This window comes from Cervus elaphus, chromosome 13 (assembly GCF_910594005.1).
Source record: "Cervus elaphus chromosome 13, mCerEla1.1, whole genome shotgun sequence".
NCBI classification, from domain to species: domain Eukaryota; kingdom Metazoa; phylum Chordata; class Mammalia; order Artiodactyla; family Cervidae; genus Cervus; species Cervus elaphus.
Window position 1 is genome coordinate 17,836,553 of NC_057827.1, and position 20,486 is coordinate 17,857,038.

Below are 20,486 nucleotides of genomic sequence, written 5' to 3' on the forward strand. Positions count from 1 at the left end.
GGCGAGGCTCTTCCTCTGCAGGCTTGGTGGTGGGGGCGATGGGGCAAGGCCTGAGAACGGGGGCTGGGGGTCCTGCAGAGGTTGAGGAGTGGGCTCTTAGCAGGGGACCCAAAAGGCCTGGGCACCATCTTGCCCTCATCACCCCTCCTCCCTGCCTGGCTTCAGGCTGCAAGTCCACGTTCCGGCTGCCCTTGGTCCGGGCGGTGCCGTGGCTGTCAAGGCACCCAGAGACACCAGTGGCAAAACAGCGGGCCCCGGACAACAGGAACAGGGTGGGGGGTTCCAGCTTCACTCACGTCTCTGCCCCCTTCAGTCTTCCCTGTTACATCGGGAAGGAAGGCACAGCTACGCATCTCACCCTTGATGATGGGAGACAGGTCACTCTGCGGGCTGCTTGTCTCTTGTCCTTCCCCCAGGCCACCCACCCTATGACTTCTTTGGCCAGAAATGCCCAGCGGCTGCAAACCTAGAGCCCAGTCCCAGCTCTGCCTCCTGCTGGCTGTGTGACCTTGGGCCAGTCACTTTACTGTCTGAACGAAAATGTCCTCATCTGTAAATTGCGGGTATTGTCCCCTCCCCTGCAGCACCACCCGGACCCATTAGTAATAAATGCAGCGAGTGAGCCTGTGTCTGTGTTCTCAGGAGGAGAGTTCCTGACAGAGCTACTTGGCCTTCTGCTTCTCCAGCAGCTCAGGGCAGCCCCTGCGTGGCTGCAGGCTCAGCGGAAATGGGCCTCCCTGCCCCCTGGCCGCAGCTGCCCTTTCCACCTGGAGCCCCCCATCTCCCTTCTGCTGACCAGCACCTCCCCCGCCTCACCCCCCGCCACCGCTTCCTCCCGCTCCTGCCAAGGCCAGGTTGGGAGAGCCCTCGGGCCAGCCCCGCCACCGTGGCCTCTGCTGGCCTCTGCCTCTCCGTGGACTTTGTCTGCTTGTTCTTTCTGTGAACATCAGTCTCTTCTGTTCTACCTGCTGTCTTGATTCAGCCCGGGGCTAACAGTCCTTTGGTTGTGGACCGTATCAGTTTCCTATCGCTGCTGTAACAAGTACCACAAACTAAGTGATTCAGACAGAAATTGAGCCCCTTATACTCCTGAAGGCGAAAAGTCTGAAACGAGTCTTTAAAAAGCTCAACGTGTTGGTCGGGCCAATCTTTCTGGGGGCTCCGGGGAGAGTCTCTTCATTGCTTATTCCAGGCTTCTGCTGGTTGCTGGGATCCTTCGACTTGTGGCCGCGTCCCTCTAGTCTGCTGCCGTGGAAACGCCACCTTCTCTTCTGCGGTCAAGATCTCCTGCCTCTGTCTTACAAGGACACATGTGATTACACTTAGAGTCCATCAGGATCATGTCTCCATCTCAGTGTCCTTAACCTAATCCCACCTGTAAAATCCCATTTGCCATTGTTGTCCAGTCACCAAGTCGTGTACCAACTCTTTGCGGCATGGAATGCAGCACCGCAGGCCTCCCTGTCCCTCGCTGTCTCCTGGAGTTTGCCCAAGTTCATGTCTATTGCATCAGTGGTGCCATCCAGCATCTCACCCTCTGTTGCCCCCTTCTCCTCCTGCCTTCAATCCTTCCCAGCATTTTTCCAGTGAGTTGGCTGTTCCCATCAGGTGGCCAAAGTATTGGAGTTTTAACAGGTTCCGGGGTTTAGGGCGTGATATCTTGGAGGCTATTATTCAACCTACCACACTGGATAAAGACCTTTTATTTTTAATTAGCCCTGCTTGTCATTTTATGATTCCCCTCTGCATATAGTAAATGAGCTGCTTTTCTATTTATAAAAGTACTTTCTAAAGTTCCCTTTATAAATAATTTTTTTTTTAATTTAAGCAAATTGTCTTAAAGAAAAATACTAAATGCATAATAGTGCAGGTCTCACCGAACATGACCAAAACAGGGAAGGGGCAGTCTGGGGCGCCCTGGGGTCTCCTGCCTTCTGCTGCTCATGCAGAGCATCCGATGAGCCCAGGGCTGGGCCTCCCCCGCAGTCACCAGCACCGTCTCACCCCCTGCCTCTCTGCCCTCCCCCCGCAGCTCACCATCATCTTCAAGAACTTCCAGGAGTGCGTGGACCAGAAGGTGTACCAGGCTGAGATGGACGAGCTGCCGGCCGCCTTTGCCGACGGCTCCAAGAACGGCGGGGACAAGCACGGGGCCAACAGCCTGAAGATCACCGAGAAGGTGTCGGGCCAGCACGTGGAGATCCAGGCCAAGTACATCGGCACCACCATCGTGGTGCGCCAGGTGGGCCGCTATCTGACGTTCGCCGTGCGCATGCCCGAGGAGGTGGTCAACGCCGTGGAGGACCGCGACAGCCAGGGCCTCTACCTCTGCCTGCGGGGCTGCCCCCTCAACCAGCAGATCGACTTCCAGGCCTTCCGAGCCGGCGCGGCCGAGGGTCCCGGCGCCCCCCAGCCGCCGGCCGCCAGCCCCGCGCCCCCAGCCCCGGACACCTTCCCCTACGAGACGGCCGTGGCCAAGTGCAAGGAGAAGCTGCCCGTGGAGGACCTGTACTACCAGGCCTGCGTCTTCGACCTGCTCACCACGGGGGACGTGAACTTCACGCTGGCCGCCTACTACGCCCTGGAGGACGTCAAGATGCTTCACTCCAACAAGGACAAGCTGCACCTGTACGCGAGGACTCGGGAGCCGCCAGGCCAGGCAGGGGCCGCCCCCGGGCCGCCCCCGGCCCCCTGGCCCCTCCTCGGCACCCTCCTGCTCCTGGCCTTGCTCCCCGCACTCCCGGGGGCCGCCTAGGACCGACCGCGGGGGCAGCCCCTCACTGCACCAGGGGCCGGTGGCTTCCTGGTGGCCCCACGGTCCCGAAGGGCTCACCCGCGGGGGACGGTTACCTCCCCGCCGCCTTGGGCTGCCTGCTGGCGAGGGCTGGGGGGTGTGGGGTGTCCCCGCCTTGCCCTCCCCCCCGGGGGCCCGCGACCGGGTGGTGGCGACGGGTGCTGTGATGTGTGTGACCTCCAGCTGTGCAGAGAGTGAGCTGCACCCCCACCCCGGCCCCGTCTCCGCGCGCCCCACCGTATGAATGTGCAGATCAGAGCCCCAGCCCCCACCCGAAGCCCCCCACCCCCGCGCCAGAGACCCTGAGCAGGGCAGCACCGTCAAGCTGCTCCCACCCCTGCAATGCACTGAGAGAGGCCCGGCTGACTGCTGCACACGCGCCGGGGCCGCCTGCGCCCACCGCACGCACACACTCTACACACTCGCACACACGGAGCCGCGGGCGGGCGCAGCCCAGGCTGGACCCCTGAGCAGGGCATCCCTTCCTGCTGGGCTTCTAGGACACGCCCCACGCTCCTTGGCGTCTGTAGAAAACTGAGGGAACTCTTTGGCCAAAACGTTGCACCCTCCCGGTATCTTCCCACCTGTGGCCTCCCCGTGAGCCCAGGAGAGACCAGCAGGCGCCCCCCAGCTGGGCACAGGTTCGGCCCTGCACGTTGGCGCGCGCTCTGAGCAATGCTCTGGCCCCTGACCCCCACCACCCGTCCTCCCGACCCCCTTCCTGTCCACCGTCCTTAGGAAGTCGAACCTTTGTTTCTAAATTGTCCACACGGAGAACTACCGCCTTGAAGTCTGGTCCTCCCCAGCAGGTGGTAAGAGCCGGCGGGCAGGGAAGCTGGGGCCGCAGGCTGTGGACCGGGGACCCAGCGGAGAGGGCTAGCTGGCCTGCCCTCATCCTCTGCTTTCTCCTCGCTTGCCCCCTCCCGCCCAGAGCCCTGCTCCCCACCCTGCCCATCCACACGTCTGCCTTCCAGGGAGAGGAGGGGGAAGACGTCTCAGCCCTTAGCATCCGTGGCAGGGTCCCCTCCGGCTCAGACTTCGTTTTAAGCCCCGCGGCCACACGGAGACTTCCCCACCGTAGGTCAGCCAGGCTGTCCATCCGAGGAGCCCCAGATCAGTCCCGCCTCCGCTGCTGTTTCAGAGACCCCCCCCGGAGGGCTCCGCGGGCTGGGCTCCGCCCCCAAAGGCGTGGCCGTGCCCCCGGGGCCCCTCTTCCGCAAGCCCCACACCCCCCATCACTGTCCCCCCGCCGGCCGCCCTCTGCTGACCCCGGGGACCTCTCATACACTGGCCCAGGAGGCTGCGGACTGGTCCCCGCCTCCCCCTCCAAGAGGTCCCCTCGGAGCCCTGCCAAGCTGCGGGCTGGGCGGGCAGGCGGGCGGGAGTGTGGCCCCGGCCCCTCCCTGCTGGTTTTTAGATGGTCCTTATGTTGGAAGTAAAAAGTGAAGCACTTTATTTTGGTTGTGTTTGATCACGTTCTGCTTGGAAGTGGGGGCCCCTCACTGTGTCCGGCGTCTGCGACCTGTGTGGCGTGTCACCGCGTGTACATACTGTAAATTATTTATTAATGGCTAAATGCAAGTAAAGTTTGGGGGTTTTTTTGTTTTGTTATTTTCTTTTGGACTGTGTGTCAGAGTTTGTTTTCTCAACGGATGTTGGTTCCTTTGGGGGTGTTGGGTGTCCCCTTGGTGGGGGGAGTATCCCCAGGGTGTGTATACCTGGGAGGGGGCAGCATATGGGTGTGTGTGTGTGAGCTGAGTGTTGTGAATGCCTGCAGAAGGGGAAGCAATTAAACAACCAAAGCCCCCTACTTCTCTGAAATCACTTTCCTTGCTATGAGCTGTCTTTGGGACTTGAGGGGTCCAGGTTCCCTTGCAAAGCTGGCATCATCCCAAAAACATGACCGCGTGCTGCAGGAACGTGGAGGGCGGTTGGGACCAGGTTGGGGTGGGCTGGCCTGAGATCTGGGAGGAGTCATCTCAGCTTCTCCCCTCAGTGTGGGACCCAGGAGCGGGGACTAGCTGCCTCCCTCCCCAGAGGTTCCCCCCCACCTCACCTGCAGCCCAGGTAGAGGGTGACAGCGCTGCCAAGGGCCCAGCGGTGAGCAGAGGACCAGAGCTTGCCGGGGCCAGCTTCTGTACTGGCTGTGTGCAAGTTTCACCCAGGGTCATCCCTGGGCTTCCCAGGTGGCGCTCTGGTAGAGAACCCGCCTCCCAGTGCAGGAGAGACAAAAGACACAGGTTCGATCCCCGGGTCAGGAAAATCCCCTGGAGGAGAGTATGGCAACCCACTCCAGTATTCCTACCTGGAGAATCCCATGGACAGAGGAGCCTGGCGGGCTGTGGTCCATGGGGCCACACAGAGTCGGACACGACTGAGCAGCCAAGCTCAGCACAGCAGTGACCTCCTGGTGGTCCAGTGGTCCAGACTTCACCTTCCAGTGCGGGGAGTGTGGGTTTGATCCCCGGTTGGGAGCTAAAATCCCCCCAAAACGAAACATCGTAAAAAACATACAGCATCACCAAAAAACATAGAAGCAATATTGTAGCAAAATCAACAAAGAATTTTTAAATTATCCCTAGCAGAAAAAAAAAAAATTCACAAACACTTAGTATCATCCCACTTTAAAGCTATCCAGTGAGTCAGGCGTGTAAAATGCACGCCCATTTTACAGACTCCAAAAGAGGCTCAGGGAGGTGGGCTGACTGGCCCAGGGTTCCTTAGCAAGGGCAGGGCCAACACGTACATCAAGGTGTGTTTTGCCCCCCAGATCCCTGCCAGTCCGTTATACCAAAGGCCAGGTGGCAGAGGAGCTGCACTGTGATGCCAGGCCACATCCTAGTCTTTCTACTTTCCCAACTCCATGACTTTGGACCAGTCATTCACCTCTCTGAGCCTCCATCAGCTCCCTTACAAAGTGGGGGGTGCCCATCCCATGGGGCTGTCTGAAGATTCAACAAGTTAATTCCTGGGAGGCACCGAGGACAGGGCCTGGCACCCAGCAAGTGCCCAGCGTTGGTGTCACTGCTGTGCTGAGGCGAGAGGGGCTGAGTGAAATGGTGGGTGAGGGCAGGGGAGAGGGCCACAGGAGCCCCGGAAGCTTGGGAGCACGGTGAACCGAGAAACAGTGAGCATGCACAGCGCTCCAAAGCTGAAGTAGAAGGGGGGCTCTTTCTAAGCCTCTCGCTTAATTAAGCAGGCTCCCAGAGAGGACCAAGGGCCTCCCAGGTGGCGCTAGTGGTTAAAAAACCCTCCTACCAAAGCAAGAGACTTAAGAGAGGCGGGTTCTATAGGGTACACAAAGAGTCAGACACGACTGAAGTGACTTAGCACACACATTGTTGGGGGTGGGGGGCTTCCCCAGTGGTTCAGCGGTAAAGAATTCACCTGCAATGCAGGAGCCACAGGAGATGCGGGTTCAACCCCTGGGTTGGGAAGATCCCCTGGAGGGGAGCACGGCAACCCACTCCAGTATTCTTGCCTGGAGAATCCCATGGACAGAGGAGCCTGGTGGGCTACAGTCCATGGGGCTGCAAAGAGCTGGACAAGACTAAAGCGATTTAGCACATGCACACCAGAGAAAACCAGGAGTCTGGGCTTTGGGAGGAAGAACCAGCTTAGAAGGGACACGAAAAAGCTGGGACATCCCCCACACACCTTGCCCAATTACCCAGTCGCCCAAATTGATCGGCCGCTCACCCTCACTAGAAACGGGGATGAAATGAACACTAATGGGGCAGGGGGTGGGGGGAGTACCACCAAGAGCTGTTGGCACTCAGCCAGCACAGAAGAACAGATTATTAAGAAGCCGGGGCACACAGGAGAGAGGGGAAAAAAAATCAGGCCATCAGATGAAAAGGCTACGGCACTCGCCAGATAAGAGGCTTGGTTTGGAACGTGTTCAGGACCTTAAACTCTACCAGCTGGAATTCTTTCCAAGTACCATGCCATTCGCTGCCCTCCTGAACATGGAAATTTGCATTTCATCGTGAATATGGAACACGGAGTCGTGAGTTAAATGATTCCCAAGAAGCGGCTTCCTCTGGCTCTGTGGGCTGCGTTTGGAGCAGAGAGGCCCCAAGGCCCCGAGCCTGGAGGTAAGTGCATTAGCAGACAGGGCTCGGGCCTTCTCGCCGCATCCCCACTCACCGGGAACTTGGACATCTTGGCGAAGCAGAATTCCTAAGGAGGGAAGACAGGAGAGAAAGGGCCATTAAACACCAAGCGGCGTGGGTCATTCGTAACGAAGGGGGCAGATTCTGGGGAGAAAGCCGGTGGGGCCAGGCCAGAGGGGTCTCATCAGAGTCAGGCCAGCATGCAGGGTGGGGACGGGGTGGCACAGAGCGGGGATGGCTCTTGGTCCCGGGCGGCCGGCCGACTTGGCATCTAGATTGGCTCTGCCCGTCGCTGACTGTGTGGTCTCCCTTGGATTTTTTGAACCTTGGATTCCTTATTTGTAAAATGGAATTATGAGTACCTACCTCCCAAGGCCATTACAGAAATCCAGTGAGCTAACATTCATAAATCCCCTCGCACACGGGGCCCGACGCCCTGGCAGAACAGAGAGGCCACAAGACACGAACGACCCTCATCCTGCCTTTGCCATTGTGCATGTCCCTTGATTGACTGGGTTCCACGATCACGGGTGCTGGGGGATGCGGCCGAGACCACACACACTACCTGTGCGAGATGGGTCCCTAACCCAGCAGTTCGTAACCAGTGACCAGGCTGTACTGGCCTTCCCTTAAGGCTCCGACAGTAAACAATCTGCCTGAAATGCAAGAGACTAGGGTTCCATCCCTGGGTCAGGAAGATCCCCTGGAGAAGGGACCGGCTGGCCACTCTAATAGTCTTGCCTGGAGAATTCCGTGGACAGAAGAGCCTGGCAGGCTACAGACAGTCCATGGGGCCGCAGAGCTGACTGAGTAACTCACACTTTCATTTTTTTCTTTTTTTCAGCCATGTCTCACTATATGTTCATCCTTCAGTCAAGTCTGACTGTTCGTGATCCCGTGTTCTATAGCCCGCCAGGCTATTAAAAAAAGTGGTCTCAGAAGGATGGGCTTAATGAAGAAACTGTGCCGGCCAGCAGGTGTGCAAGGCATGATGTGTGGGAGCAGGCGTGACCCCTGTACCACTCCAGCCTCACCTAGAGTCGTGCTGCGAAGCCTCACGAATTCTTCTGCACTTGAACTCACTTCTGTCCCCTTTGTCCCTCCCTCCCACAGAAATCAGAGCCCCCCTCAGGCCACCCTCTGGAGCCAAAGCGAAGGAGTGTGGCCAAGCAGATCTGCCTGGGGAAGAACATGCTCGAATCGTCTGCTAGAAACAGGTCGGGGCCTGGGTCTCAGGTTCACTCCAGGCTCCTCTTGTGCACAAGCCCAGCGTCAGCATCGGCTGTCTCTGGGGCTGGGGTGCTTTATGAACATGGGTGAGCTGGCTCGGGCTGAGGGGGACCCCCTGAAGGCAGGATTCGCAAGGGATTAAGACGATTGGAAGTTGCTAGAGAAGCAGTCCGCAGCTAGTCAGAAAGGAACCAGCAAGAGAGTTTGGTCGACTGGACCAGTCCCACCCAGCCCAGGGCCAGGCCTCAGCTCAGAGCGGGGACTACGCCTTGGGTTTGGTGGGCCCAGATGGCACCCGGGCAGAGAGAAGAGCCCAGGCTCCAGGACCAGACCCGGCCCAGGGTCCCAGCCCTGTGTGATAGGCGACCTGTGGCGGTTCTCGGCCTCGGCGCTCTCACCCGTCAGGGAAGATGACTGCGTGTCCTCTGCAGGCGAAATGCCAACCTCTGCACCTGCCCTGAACTCACAGTTGCTGTGACGGTTTTCACAAGAGCCCTAGAAAGCAGAGGCTGTCACTCTGGTTTCCAGGTAAACACCATGCCACTCGTCTGCCCCTCCCTTGAGGGTCCCCAAAGCAGGGGTGGTGGCAAGCCAAGGTTCTCATTGCTCTGGGGGCGGCAGGAAATGTGGCCAGACCCTCACTCGCAGGCTGGGTGGGTAGGGGGACGTCGATGGACCCTGAAGAGAAAGAGGAGGGCAAAGCGGGTCCCCCAGATCTGAAGTCTGAGAGCCTCAGGGTCAAAGGCACCTGCGGATCCTCGGCAGGGTCACCACTGTCCAGGGGCGGTCATCAGCACCCCCTCTCAGCTGGCGGATGGCCTTATTGCAGCTCCAGGTGCAGACCCCACTCCCAAATGCAGGGAGCCCAGAGCCCCCCACCTTGCCCCGGCCAGGGCCACCTGCTGACTGATCCAAGGACTGGTGGGTCACGAAGGAGCCCTATCCAGCTGCTTCCTTCCTGAGGCTCAGGTGACTGGACTCTTGGGCTCCATCAGACGGGCCTGGCGAGCAGGCAGCCCTCAAGTCAAGGCCGGGGGGGCCTGGACCCCCAGGGTCAATGCCAAGGCCTGCAGGACAGAGCATCCCCAATATCTGCCTCCTTGAGTTGATGCATCCTTCCCGGGTGGGAGGAGGTGGGTGGTAAATGCCTCCAGAAAGTGCCCAGGCCCCTCCCTCTGGAGGGTCCAACCTTCCCTTCTCTCTCGTCTGCACAGACCCTGGTAGGCGTGCCCCCGGCACCTCTGATCGGGGACACTTCATTTAGTCCACACGGATTTTGTTGGGGACACAGCAGGGATCCCAGGCCACCGCCCAGGACAGATCACAGAGGGTGGAACCGCAAGGAGGAGATGAGAACCGCCGGGGGAACGGCCCAGCACCGGTCCTCACATTGCTTGCCTTGTTCTCTGGCCTTGAGCCAGCACATGCTGGCCCTGAGCCCCCACCTCTAGTCCTGGGGAAGGACCCGGACAGGGTCACAGGGCCGTCAGGAGGATAAGACAGTAGCCTGCAGAGAAGTCCCTGGATGGGGCAGGGACCAGCTCTGCCTTCAGAGGCAGGAGAAGCTGGAACAGAATCTGAGCCCCTCCAATTCTCTGTGTGATCTCGGGTGAGTCACTCCAAGTCTCTGCGCCTCAGGATCTCCAGCTGGAAAATGGGGATAAGTCCGACCTCATGGCAATTTCACGAGGACTCAAGGATAAATCGCAATAAAGCAACAGGCCCACAGTCTGGCACCGGTAACCGACCCTCTGTAGATGGGGGCGTTGCCCGCCTGCCTAACGCTCAGGCTGCTTCCTTCACTCATGAGTCAAGGCCACGACCAGCTCAGGGCTCCCAAACACACATGACATCCAGATGCTTTCTAGGGGCCAATATTTCCCCAGGCCCCTGCAGGGCTGGAGTCCATTTGATAATTTATGAGGTAGGGATAGAATCTTTATAATTATAGCTTCTCTCAACTATAAAATCAAGACACATTTATTAATTAAGCCCAAACAAAACTACAAGGCCAATAAAACATACAGGGATAGCATTAATTTAAGCAATGGGTGATGTTTCGCAGATGCTAAATGGGCCTTCCCCATGCGATGGAGGTCGAGGTGGGGCCGCCTGGGCCAAGGTCTTGCCATGTCCACTGCCTGTCATCTGCCCCCCTGCCTTCGGCTCCGCCGACCCTAGGAAGCCTGTCGTGGTCATGAGTCCCCTTGACCACCGGAGAACCAACATGGATCCCTCAGGTCCAATACAGCCCTCAAGTCCCAGGTTCTTTTCTCCCTCCTGCCCTTCCTAATGACTGGAAAGATGTTCATCAAAATGAAAACATAAAGAAATTTAAATTCTTCTAGAACTCTCAAGGCCTCCCCGGAGGCTCAGCAGTAAAGAATCCACCTGTAATGCAGGAGCCACGGGTTTGATCCCTGGGTTGGGAAGATCCCCTGGAGACGGGCATGACAACCCACTCCGGTGTTCTTGCCTGGAGAATCCCATGGACAGAGGAGCCTGGCAGGTTACAGTCCATAGGGTTGCAAAGAGTCGGACACGACTGAAGTGACTTAGCACGCAGAGATCTCAGAGGACTACCCTCCACTCCCTGTATCTGTAGGCCCCAAATTCGGGAAACCCTGAATTAGGACCCAGCAGGACAGGAATTGGCTGATCTGATTCCCATCAGTGTCCGCTGTCCCAGCAGGACTCAGGGAGTGAAGGGGCGTTGGCTCTGTGCAGAGGATAGAGCGCCCAGGACAGGGTTCAGAGGAAGAGGCTGGGAGGCCCCGGGTGGGGGGCCGGGGGCCACAGGGGCCCAGAGCGGTGGGGGAAGAGGTGGCCCCCAAAGGAGACAGGGAGGCCCACGGAGCCTTCATCTCCAGCCTCCCCCAGGGCAGGGAGGGCAGAGAGTGGGCTGGACCTCAGGACAGGTCACCAGGCCCAGGCCACCTTGGTGGTGGCTCACCCTGCAAGGATGCTTGGCCCGGCCAGGCATTGCTTCCCATAAAACGGGTAACCCTGGTCCCCACCCTGCAGAGGTTAACACTGGGCCCAGGTTATGGTAATCTGGGAGCAACCTGATCTGAAGTTAGGTGGTCTCACCGGCACCCAAACTCTCAGCCCGGCTGCTTTGACGACCCTGGGTCTCCTCCCCGCTCCGCAGGCCCTCCCGTGTGTGCCCACGGAGCTCCCCTCCCTGCTGCAGCCACTACCCGAGATCTCAATGCCTCTGCACCCTCCTGCCTGGCACAGCGAGCCTGGGGCCAGGACCTGGGTGCCTCCCTCCTGGGCTAAGGCAGCCAGGGGACTGTGAACCCATGTGCGTGCCCAGCATAGCCACTCCAAGAGCTATGATGGGAGGATGCCTAGCAAATTGCTGGGACTTAATACTTCCCCCCTTGGTGGCCAAGACGGTAAAGAATCTGCTGGCAATGGGAGAGACCCGGGTTTGATACCTGGGTCTGGAAGATCCCCTGGAGGAGGGCATGGCAATCCACTCCAGTAATTTTGCCTGAAGAATCCCACAGACAGAGGAGCCTGGAGGGCTACAGTCCATGGGGCTGCAAAGAGTTGGACATGACTAAGCAACTAAAGCAGCTTACCAATCTTTTCCCCCCAGGTCTCTATTGCCTCATCACCCTTCCAGTTATTTCTCTGGATCTTCCTAAAAAATCCAGCAAATGAAGAGCTAATGCCCGGCAGACCAGGCAGCCTTGGGGAAGTTGTTCCACTGCCCAGAACTGGCTTCTGTCTGCCTTAAATGTCCCTCTGGTCCAGGCGGCCTGCCGACTGGGACCTGAACTCTGGTCTGAGCCCCCAGCCCGCTCACCCTCCAGGGAAGGGGGCACCCCGGGCCTCCTCTCCCGGGGCTCCCTCTCTGGGCACCGCACAAGAAAGAGCGCCAAGCCTCGCACCCACAGGGCCCTCGCGGAATTGGGGCTCAGGCCTGGAGGCGAAGGAGACCTGGGCCCCGCTGGGAGCCCTACTTCTCAGCAGGTGAAGTGGTGTGACAACTTGGGGGCAACAGGTTACCCCGGGGGCGTCTGTGGGCACAGGGAAGGGACAGAAGGAACGGGAGAGCAGGTCAGAGAAGGCTGTGGAGGAAACCAAGCTCCAACTGCATTTTAGGGGGAGAAATAGGATTCATCAGGGACCAGGAGGTGAGTGATGTGAAAGCCGCTCAGTTGCATCTGACTCTTTGCCACCCCCTGGACCATACCGTTGATGGGATTATTCAGGCCAGAATCTTGGAGTGGGTAGCCCGTTCCCTTCTCCAGGTGACCTTCCCAACCCAGGGATCGAACCCAGGTCTCCCGGATAGCAGGCAGATTCTTTACCATCTAAGCCACAAGCGAGGCAGGGGAAAACAGGGACTGGAAGCCAATCTGCTGGTATCTGAGGCTGCAGGGGCAAAGGTTTGGGCTGGCTGCAGCCAGGGCGACTCAGGAGAGGAAGATGAGCCTGGAGAGCTGGTCAGGTCGTGCAGGGCCTCAGAACCCACTGAGCGAGCTTAGAGCTAAGGCGAGGGTCACAGGGAGCCGCAGAGGGATGCCTGGGCCTCGGGGCTCCGGGCGGCGCCGCCCGCCGCCGCGTGGGGCTGGGAGGGAGGAGAGGCTGGCCCTGGCGGAGCCCGTGCGTCCCCGCAGGGTGGCGGGAGGTGCCCATCGAGCGGGGCCGCCGGACCGCCCCGGGCGCGGAGAGCCTGCGCGGCTGGCTGAAACCCGCCCGATGGGCCGCGGCGGGGCACTGCTGGTGGGGGGGTGGGGGGCGAGGTCCCTGCAGCCGGCACCTTCCTTCTCTCCCCGCCCCGCCACACGCCCGCAGGGACAGGGCGCCTCCAGGTCTCTGGCTTGGGTGCGGGCTCACAGCCCCCGGGACCGACCCTCGCCCCATCCCGGGGGGTTCATTCCCGGGGCGGCGCGGCCGGCCGTTTCTAGTGGGAATCTGCTGCCCTCTGCAGGACGGTTCTAGAACCGCGTCACTAGGACCCTCCAGCAGAGACCGGGGGCTGATCCCCAAAGCCAAGGCAGACCCCACCTAGCTGGCGCGGCAAGAGAGGTCTCCAGGAGCGGTTCCCCGCAGCCTCAGCTCAGTTCGGTCGCTCAGTCGTGTCCGGCTCTTTGCGACCCCGATGGACTGCAGCACGCCAGGCCTGCCTGTCCATCACCAACTCCCGGAGTTTACTCAAACTCATGTCTGTTGAGTCGGTGATGCCATCCAACCATCTCATCCTCTGTGGTCCCCTTCTCCTCCTGCCCTCAATCTTTCCCAGCATCAGGGTCTTTTCTAATGAGTCAGGTCTTCACATCAGGTGGCCAAAATATTGGAGTTTCAGCTTCAGCATCAGTCCTTCCAGTGAATATTCAGGACTGACTTCCTTCAGGATGGACTGGTTGGATCTCCTTGCATCCAAGGGACCCTGGAGCCTCAGGATGTGCCAACATGCCCCTTTGATAATATCGACAGATGCCAAGGGACCCTGCAGGGACCTCATGCAGGTCACCACAGTCCGGCCGGAGGCTCTCATATAGTTTGTGTTTGAGGCTTGGAGAGGTGGCAAACTGACCCAAGAACGCCAGCTGGTTCAAAGCCAAGTGTGCCCACCTCCCAGACCCATGCCTCCCTGGGTCGGCCCTTGCGCCATCTCGAGCCCCCGTCCCTCTCTCCCTGGCGTGTATGTGACATCTCGTCCTCCTGCTGGTGCTTGTCCAGGGCCTGTCCCCCCTACCCCCCAATCCCCAACTAGGAAATTGGCTGAAAGAAGGCAGGGTCACACCTTACTGTGTCCACAGCGCCTAGCACAGAGCCCGTTCAGGGGAGAACCTCGCTCTCATGATTTCGTCCCAGCTCTGTCTCCCCCACCGGACTGGGAGCCTTGAAGGAGCCGGTCTCTGTCTCCATGTGTACATGGCTCTGGTCCCCAGTGGCCTTCCTCCTGTGTTTAATGTCATCCAGAGCAGGTTTTGTAGAGGCCCCCCCTTGCAGGGCTCTCAGGATGGGGAGCTCCCATTGTCAGGTCGGCTCCAGGGGAGGGCTGTTACATTCTAGGTGCCCCCAACCTTCCCCCCAGACCCACGCCGCCTCCAGCCGAGAACTGATGGATGCTGACTGCTCCGGGTGGTCCTCGGGGCTTGCAAACCTCTCTCTTCTCCATGGCCGGAGTTCTCACTTACAAACCACCCTTAACCCTAGGAGCTGTCTGCTTCCTGTGCAAATGAAGGTGGAAAGGCCACCTGTCTTACAGCACGCAGAGAGGGGCCAAAGGGACAAGGGCTGGCCGCCCTGCCTGCCCCCAAACTACCCCTGCCCCCCAAGGCCATCTCAGTGCATGGCGTCAGTGGGGACCCTGCTTCGGTAACAGTTCCCTCTTGGGTCACCAAAGAAATTCAGAGAAAGGTGTGGACCCTCTGTGGGGCAGCTCTGGCCCCAAGAAGTAGCTGTCTTTCTGCCTGTTTTGGAGGTCAGAAGTCTGTAGGTTAGGGACTTGCCTGTATTCCACACAAAGTCCTGTCACGGGGCACAGAACTGACCAGGAGTCCCCAAGACTCAGCCCAGGGCAGGACCGCACCAGCAGCAGCGGGGACGGCCCCACAGGCCCGGGTTTCTACAGATGTTTATCCAGATGAGCCATATCTTCTTCCCACTTCACAAAGCAGAGCAAATGCCGGCTAGGAGGTGAGCCCAGTGGTTTTCCAACCTCAAAACCTGATGGAAGAACCGCCTCAGGCAAAGCTGGTCCTGCTCCTTTAAGAGCCACAGGTTGGAACCCGGAGCCGCAGGTCTGGCAAACTGTGGGGCCTTGTGTTTCAGTAAGTGACCTTTCTGTTGGCGCTAATTGAGGAGGACTTGCCCGGATGCCAGACGTGTGGGGGCCCTGCCAGGGAGCAGGGAGGGGCCTGAGCCTGCTCCTTCCAGTAAAAGGCAGGGGTTTTTGGCAGCGGTCAGTTTAGAAGCCTGGCTGCTATTGTAAATCACAAGCTGATTATTGCACTTGTTCTTAAAGTTTCCGATAGCAGTTCCAGGCGAGCTGTGAGTTGCAACACAATTGAGAGTTAAGTTTATGGCCAGGAAGAACCCTGAGCTCTTCCGAGTCTCTGACTGCCACTCCTTACGCTGGAACCCCAGCGCAGCCGGTGAGGAGCAGCAGTGTGTCCCGGGTGGGCGCCACAGTTCACCCCCAGGCTCCGAGCGGACACACGGGCCTATTTGGCGTTGAGAGTTAATGGAAGACCTTTGCGAGGGCTGCAGTGCGGTTTCAAAGTCACCAAGTGCTGGTGAAACCCCTGGGGTCTGGCAGGCCTCTCCGCCTGCTGTGCCGACGGCTCTCCACCGCCGTGCCACCCTCCCTCCGTCTGGGCCTTGCGGGAGCTGGGCTGGCCCCTGCGCCAAATCGCTCGAGTTAACATTTGTGTCAGTGTTTCCATTATAAAGTGCTTTCCGCCTTCAAGAATATATGGCCCAACTGTAAAATTACCCTTGAGGCTGCAGGCTGGCTCAGACCCGGCGGTCTGGCTTCTTCCAGGGGGCTGCAGGGAACCCCGGGGATGGTCCCTGCCTGGAGTGACCAACCTGGGACCCGGGGGCGGTTGCTCTGCACAGACCCTGGTGAGCGCAGGGAGGGGACGAGGACAGCAGGTGCTGGCCGGGGACGGTCAGCCTCTGCTACTCGGAGAAAAGTCTAGAACCTGCGGGTTAGGTCCTGGACCCAACGACACAACAGGGGCCCAGGTAGGGGAAAAGCTCCATTTCATAAGCTGCCCAAGAATCCCAATGATCCAGCGACTGGAGGGAGATGAGGAGGTGAGTGTGGTCCTGGGTCACGCCAATGCAATGCAACGTGTTCGCCTGATTCTAAAAATCCTCAGTAACACTTTTTAATATACAAGAGTCAAAAGTACAGCAGTTTTACAATGTAGGAAAATTTAATACATACTATATAAACAACATTATTTACATCAGAAATCACTAGGACAGTGGCATTTTTCACAAATATAAATTAATTACTGTTTAGTCAACAGATTTTAAAAGTCCACAATTTTACAATAAAGAAAAATCATCCGTCCCCAACCAAGTGGGGCGCAGATGGACTAAAGCAGGCTGGGCCCCTGGCCTGGCTCTCCTCGCTGACACGGCCGCCCCAGACGAGCCGGGGGCCCACCGCTCCTGCTGACGAGTGGGTTTTGGTCTGTAGGATTCCCGTGTCGCTGTGTGAATTCCTAACTGGGTTGCGTTTGCACCGCGCGCCCTGATGCGGCCCTCAGGTATCGGGGGTATCGGGTTAGGTCTGCAGCACGACGTGAGAGGTGTCCTGGGTTCCCGTCGGAGGGTGTAAGGAGGGAATGGCTGGAAGGAGGGGGAGCCCGGGGCAGTGGCCGATGGGGGGACCAGCCTGTGGTGACCGCGTCCTCAGCGGGACGAGGGCACACACGTGAATCCGTGCTCCTGCTCAGGTTCTCGGTGGCGCTAACTCTCCTCTTCCTCGGCCCTTGCTCTTTCTACCCAGTAACTACATCCTTCAGAGCCACAGAAAACCATCCTCAGAGACTCCGGGGGAGGCTTCTCCCATCCACGAGTGAGAGAATTCCTATCTGTGCAAATTTCTGGTTTCGACAGAAGCATACAGTATTCATACTGACTGACAACGAGGAAATGCTTCCTCTCTCCCAACCCACTCTGCAAACACACTCCGGCACCTAAGACAGATGCTTTTATGAGGATACTGTACTTTCTGTAATCAACTTAACACTGATCTGGCTGATACTGCCTTTTGCTGCAGCATATGGCACTAGAAGTCCTGAATGTGAACAAAAGGAAGCTCCTTTTTCCTCATGACGAGACATCTTTGGGAATAACTCACATCTCCTATCAACAACTTCAGAGGAAAAAAACCCAAAAACCGTGAGCTCTGAAATGCAGGCCCTGCCGGTCCTCCCCCTGGCCCCTCTGACAGGACCACGACCCGCCCTCCTACAGAGGAAGCCGAGCTGGGGCCTCTCTGCGGACCGCCACAGCCCGGCGATGGCTCGGGGACCCACAAGCCGGCCCGCCCTTCCTCTCTGGCCAGGCGAGACCAGCACAGGCAGCGTCAGTACTGCGGGCAGGGACCCCAACCCGAGCAGAGGCAGTCTCCTGCCCCCCCACAGCAGTCAGGCATGGCCCAGCGGGGTGACCGCTGCCGGGGCTCCCTGCGGTCCCCTGGGCTGTGCTCCCAGCATGCGCTCTACAAGCCCAGGGTGAACGACCCCAAACACCAGGAGGTGCCGAGCCCACGGAACTCCCCACACCAGCTGTGAGGACCCTGCCTCCCACGAGGACCTTGGCACAGGCCAGCCGAAGACGCTCCGCAGAGGAGCGAGCGAGAGCCCCCCAGGCCCGCCCCTGCTTCACCGTGTGAGGCAACAGTAAAGGCATGAGTGGTGTGACGGTGATTCCTGGAGTCCCCTGGAGAGGGGCAGTCAGTGTGGGGAGCATAACCCTGTGGACACCCAGGGAAGGGCTTCCACCAGCTCTGAGCCCGGAAACCCACGGGCTCACTGCACGTTCAAGTCAGTTATTCTGTCTCCGTCTAGAAAGGCCTTTGCATACTCTAACAATACTGGCAAATTATCTTTAAGGTGAACGGAACAGAAGGCCCCGGAACCAGGAAAGGACAAGGAGCCTGCTAATTACTGCAGCTAACCTCAACCCGTCCTCAGCTCTAGCCCAGCTCTTCCTATCTGCAGCTCAGTCACCCTGTCCTTGAAGGCTTCCAGATCTGGGGGAAAAAAATGAACTTAGGTTTAGACTTAGCTTGACCTCATTCTAAAAGATACTGAGTTCAGTTCTAATGATCTCCAACTAGCAGTGGCCGCATGTTCACCACAGGGAGTAACTGATTCGTATCTGGCCACCCACCGCGCAGTGGCAGGAGATGTGTGATTCCATGACTCCTCCCTCCTCAGGTTGTGCAAAGATGAGCTGCAGATGGTGACCCGCCGCCACACGGACCACACCACCAACCCCCCCTCCAGGCTGGGAAACCCACCCCCCACCCCCAGTGCTCTGCTCCGGTGCCGCCAGCACCCAGCCAGGCGCAAGCCTGCTCCCACCCCTTCTCTCCCCCCATCACTCAGTGTGGGAGCCGGAATCCACCCAGGATTCCCGAGCCCTGGCCACCCGCTCCCGCCCTGGCCCTCAAGGCGGCTCCCAGGCAAACCAGCCCCGCCCAGCGCAGTGCTGAACCATGACCTTCCCCCTGCAGGGGTTGGGGCTGGGATGGGGGGTCTGGGGAATGGGATGGTAGGGAAATGGGGGATGGAGGATGCGGGGAAATGGGGGTGGGGGGGTAAAGGAGGCCCACGCAGGAGACCACGCCTCTGAGACACATAGTGTGGGGCAATTTAGTGTTGCTGGGGAAGAGGCCGTGGAGGAGGTGGCCCCCGCCCCCACCCCCCGCCATCAAACAGTGAGGCTCAAGTGTCACTTCTCCCGAGGACACGTCTGAGGGGGTACCTGCTCCCCTGCAAGTCCTGTGGTGCAAGACCCCACCCGCGCATCCCTCGCCTGTCAGCAGCATCCGTCTCATCAGAGTGCACCAGACCCCGTGTGTCCAGCGGGTCCCAGCAGCCTTCATGCACACGTGCCTTCCCCGACCCCGCACTGAGGCCCAGGGCGACGAAACATTCACAACTCTAAGACCTCTCCTGCCTTCACTGGGAAACAGCCCGTGAAGCTGGTAGACAAAAGCATCACCGCTTCCTCCTGGCACCCATCCGAGTGGGAGGCCAGGACCAGGCCGGAATGCGATGGGTGCCCAAGTGCAGGAGGGGGTGACCCAGATCAAAGCCGGGCTGAGCCAAAGGCCCCCACGCTCTGAGTGCCCCTCAGCGGCAGGCTGATGGCAGCCCTGTGTCCAGAAACGCCCTCTTGGGTCTGGGTAACCGGCTCCTGTGGATCAGACCAAAGACGTCCAGGTGCTTCATGACGCTCTCGCTCCCCTGCTTTCCAAGCGGTCCTTTATGTTTTCCTAACATTCCAGTTATAATCTGGGTTGTTTTTCTGTTCTAGTGATCTCTCCAAAGGAGACCGATGATCCAGGGGTGACTTGGAATCATGAGGAGATTTCTGAGAAGGGGGAGAGCGAGGATCTGAGACTGCGGGGTGCAGCGGGGGTAGGGGCTGTTTATACTCCCCCAATTTGTCTGTGTGGAAAGAGCGGTGGTGGTCCGAGGGCCCCTGGCCGTGGTAGCCCATAGGGGGGCGGTGATCAGACATTCGTCGGAAATCCTGCTGGTGGTAATTTTGAGGCCTAAATTCATCCGATCGCCTCCGCTTAGAGTCATGATGGTGCCTGAAATAGAGACAGGAGAATCAGCTAAAGACCAAGGCTGGATTCCCATGCCTCCTCCGTCATCCACTGGCTCTTCCTCACGCTGGAGGACACTTCCAGGGACTCAGAGCAAATACTTACATACTAGAACTCAAAAAAAAAAAAAAAAAAAACCCCAAACCAAAAGCAAACTAAAGTAGTAACAAAGGGCTATTTTATACTTATTGGCAAAACGCAGCCCATGAAATGACATGAGCCTCATCAAGTCTGCAATGAAACAAGCACAAACTTGACTCACTGATGGCTTTGTAAACTCACATTCCCTTCAGGAAAACTGGCAAGATCTACAAACACTCTCATGCTCCTCAACCCAGCCCAGGAAAAAAATAGAGCCACAGAAATTATTTTCTAAGTTATTAGTAACAGCAAAAACTCAAGCAACCTAGATATTCAACAATAAGTGCAGGGTTAATTACTTTCAAACAGACTCAATGTGAAGAATATTAAAATTTTTAGCTGGGACTATGGCAAACTGCTTGTTATAATGTTAACGGAGAAGCTGTAAGAGTCGACAACAACCCCCAGCTCAAGAATGGGCAAAGGACTTGAATAGACATTTCTCCAAAGGAGATACACAAATAGCTCCAAAGCACATGAAAAGATGCTCAACATCTTTAATGAGCATTAATCACTAGGTAAATGCAAGTCAAAACTACCATGAGGATGGCTACATTCAAAACACTGAAAATAAACATTGGTGAAAATGTGGCAAAATTGCAATTCTCATACATAGTTGGTTGGGACTGTAAAATAGCTCAGCTCTAGTGGAAAACAGTTTGGTGGTTCCTTAAAAGTCAAACGCAGAACTACCATATGACTAACAACTCCAACCCTAGGTAAATACCCCCAAAGCACTGAGACAGACATTCAAACAAACACTTCCATCCATGCTCACAGGAGCACTACTATGCACAATAGCCAAAAGGCAGAAAAACACAAACGCCTGTTAATGAATGGAGGGATAAACAAAACGCAGCATGCATGAGGCTGG

General features: G+C 58.0%; 2 protein-coding genes across 5 annotated transcripts in view; one reads left to right on the top strand and one right to left on the bottom strand.

Annotated features, from left to right (window-relative positions):
* RGMA (repulsive guidance molecule BMP co-receptor a) overlaps window positions 1-4,405 on the top strand; it is a 49,002-nt gene extending 44,597 nt beyond the window's left edge. The window contains exon 4 of the mRNA XM_043922091.1: window positions 2,033-4,405. Within this exon, the coding sequence (XP_043778026.1) occupies window positions 2,033-2,755 (723 nt within the window). The 3' untranslated portion in view covers window positions 2,756-4,405. The remainder of the gene's footprint in view (window positions 1-2,032) is intronic.
* Window positions 4,406-16,030: 11,625 nt separating this feature from the next.
* The window catches only part of CHD2 (chromodomain helicase DNA binding protein 2), a 128,419-nt gene continuing 123,963 nt past the window's right edge, over window positions 16,031-20,486 (bottom strand). For all 4 annotated transcript variants that reach the window (XM_043921864.1, XM_043921865.1, XM_043921867.1 and 1 more), the window contains one exon: window positions 16,031-19,456. In XM_043921864.1, coding sequence (XP_043777799.1) covers window positions 19,123-19,456 — 334 coding nt within the window. In that variant the 3' untranslated portion in view covers window positions 16,031-19,122. The remainder of the gene's footprint in view (window positions 19,457-20,486) is intronic.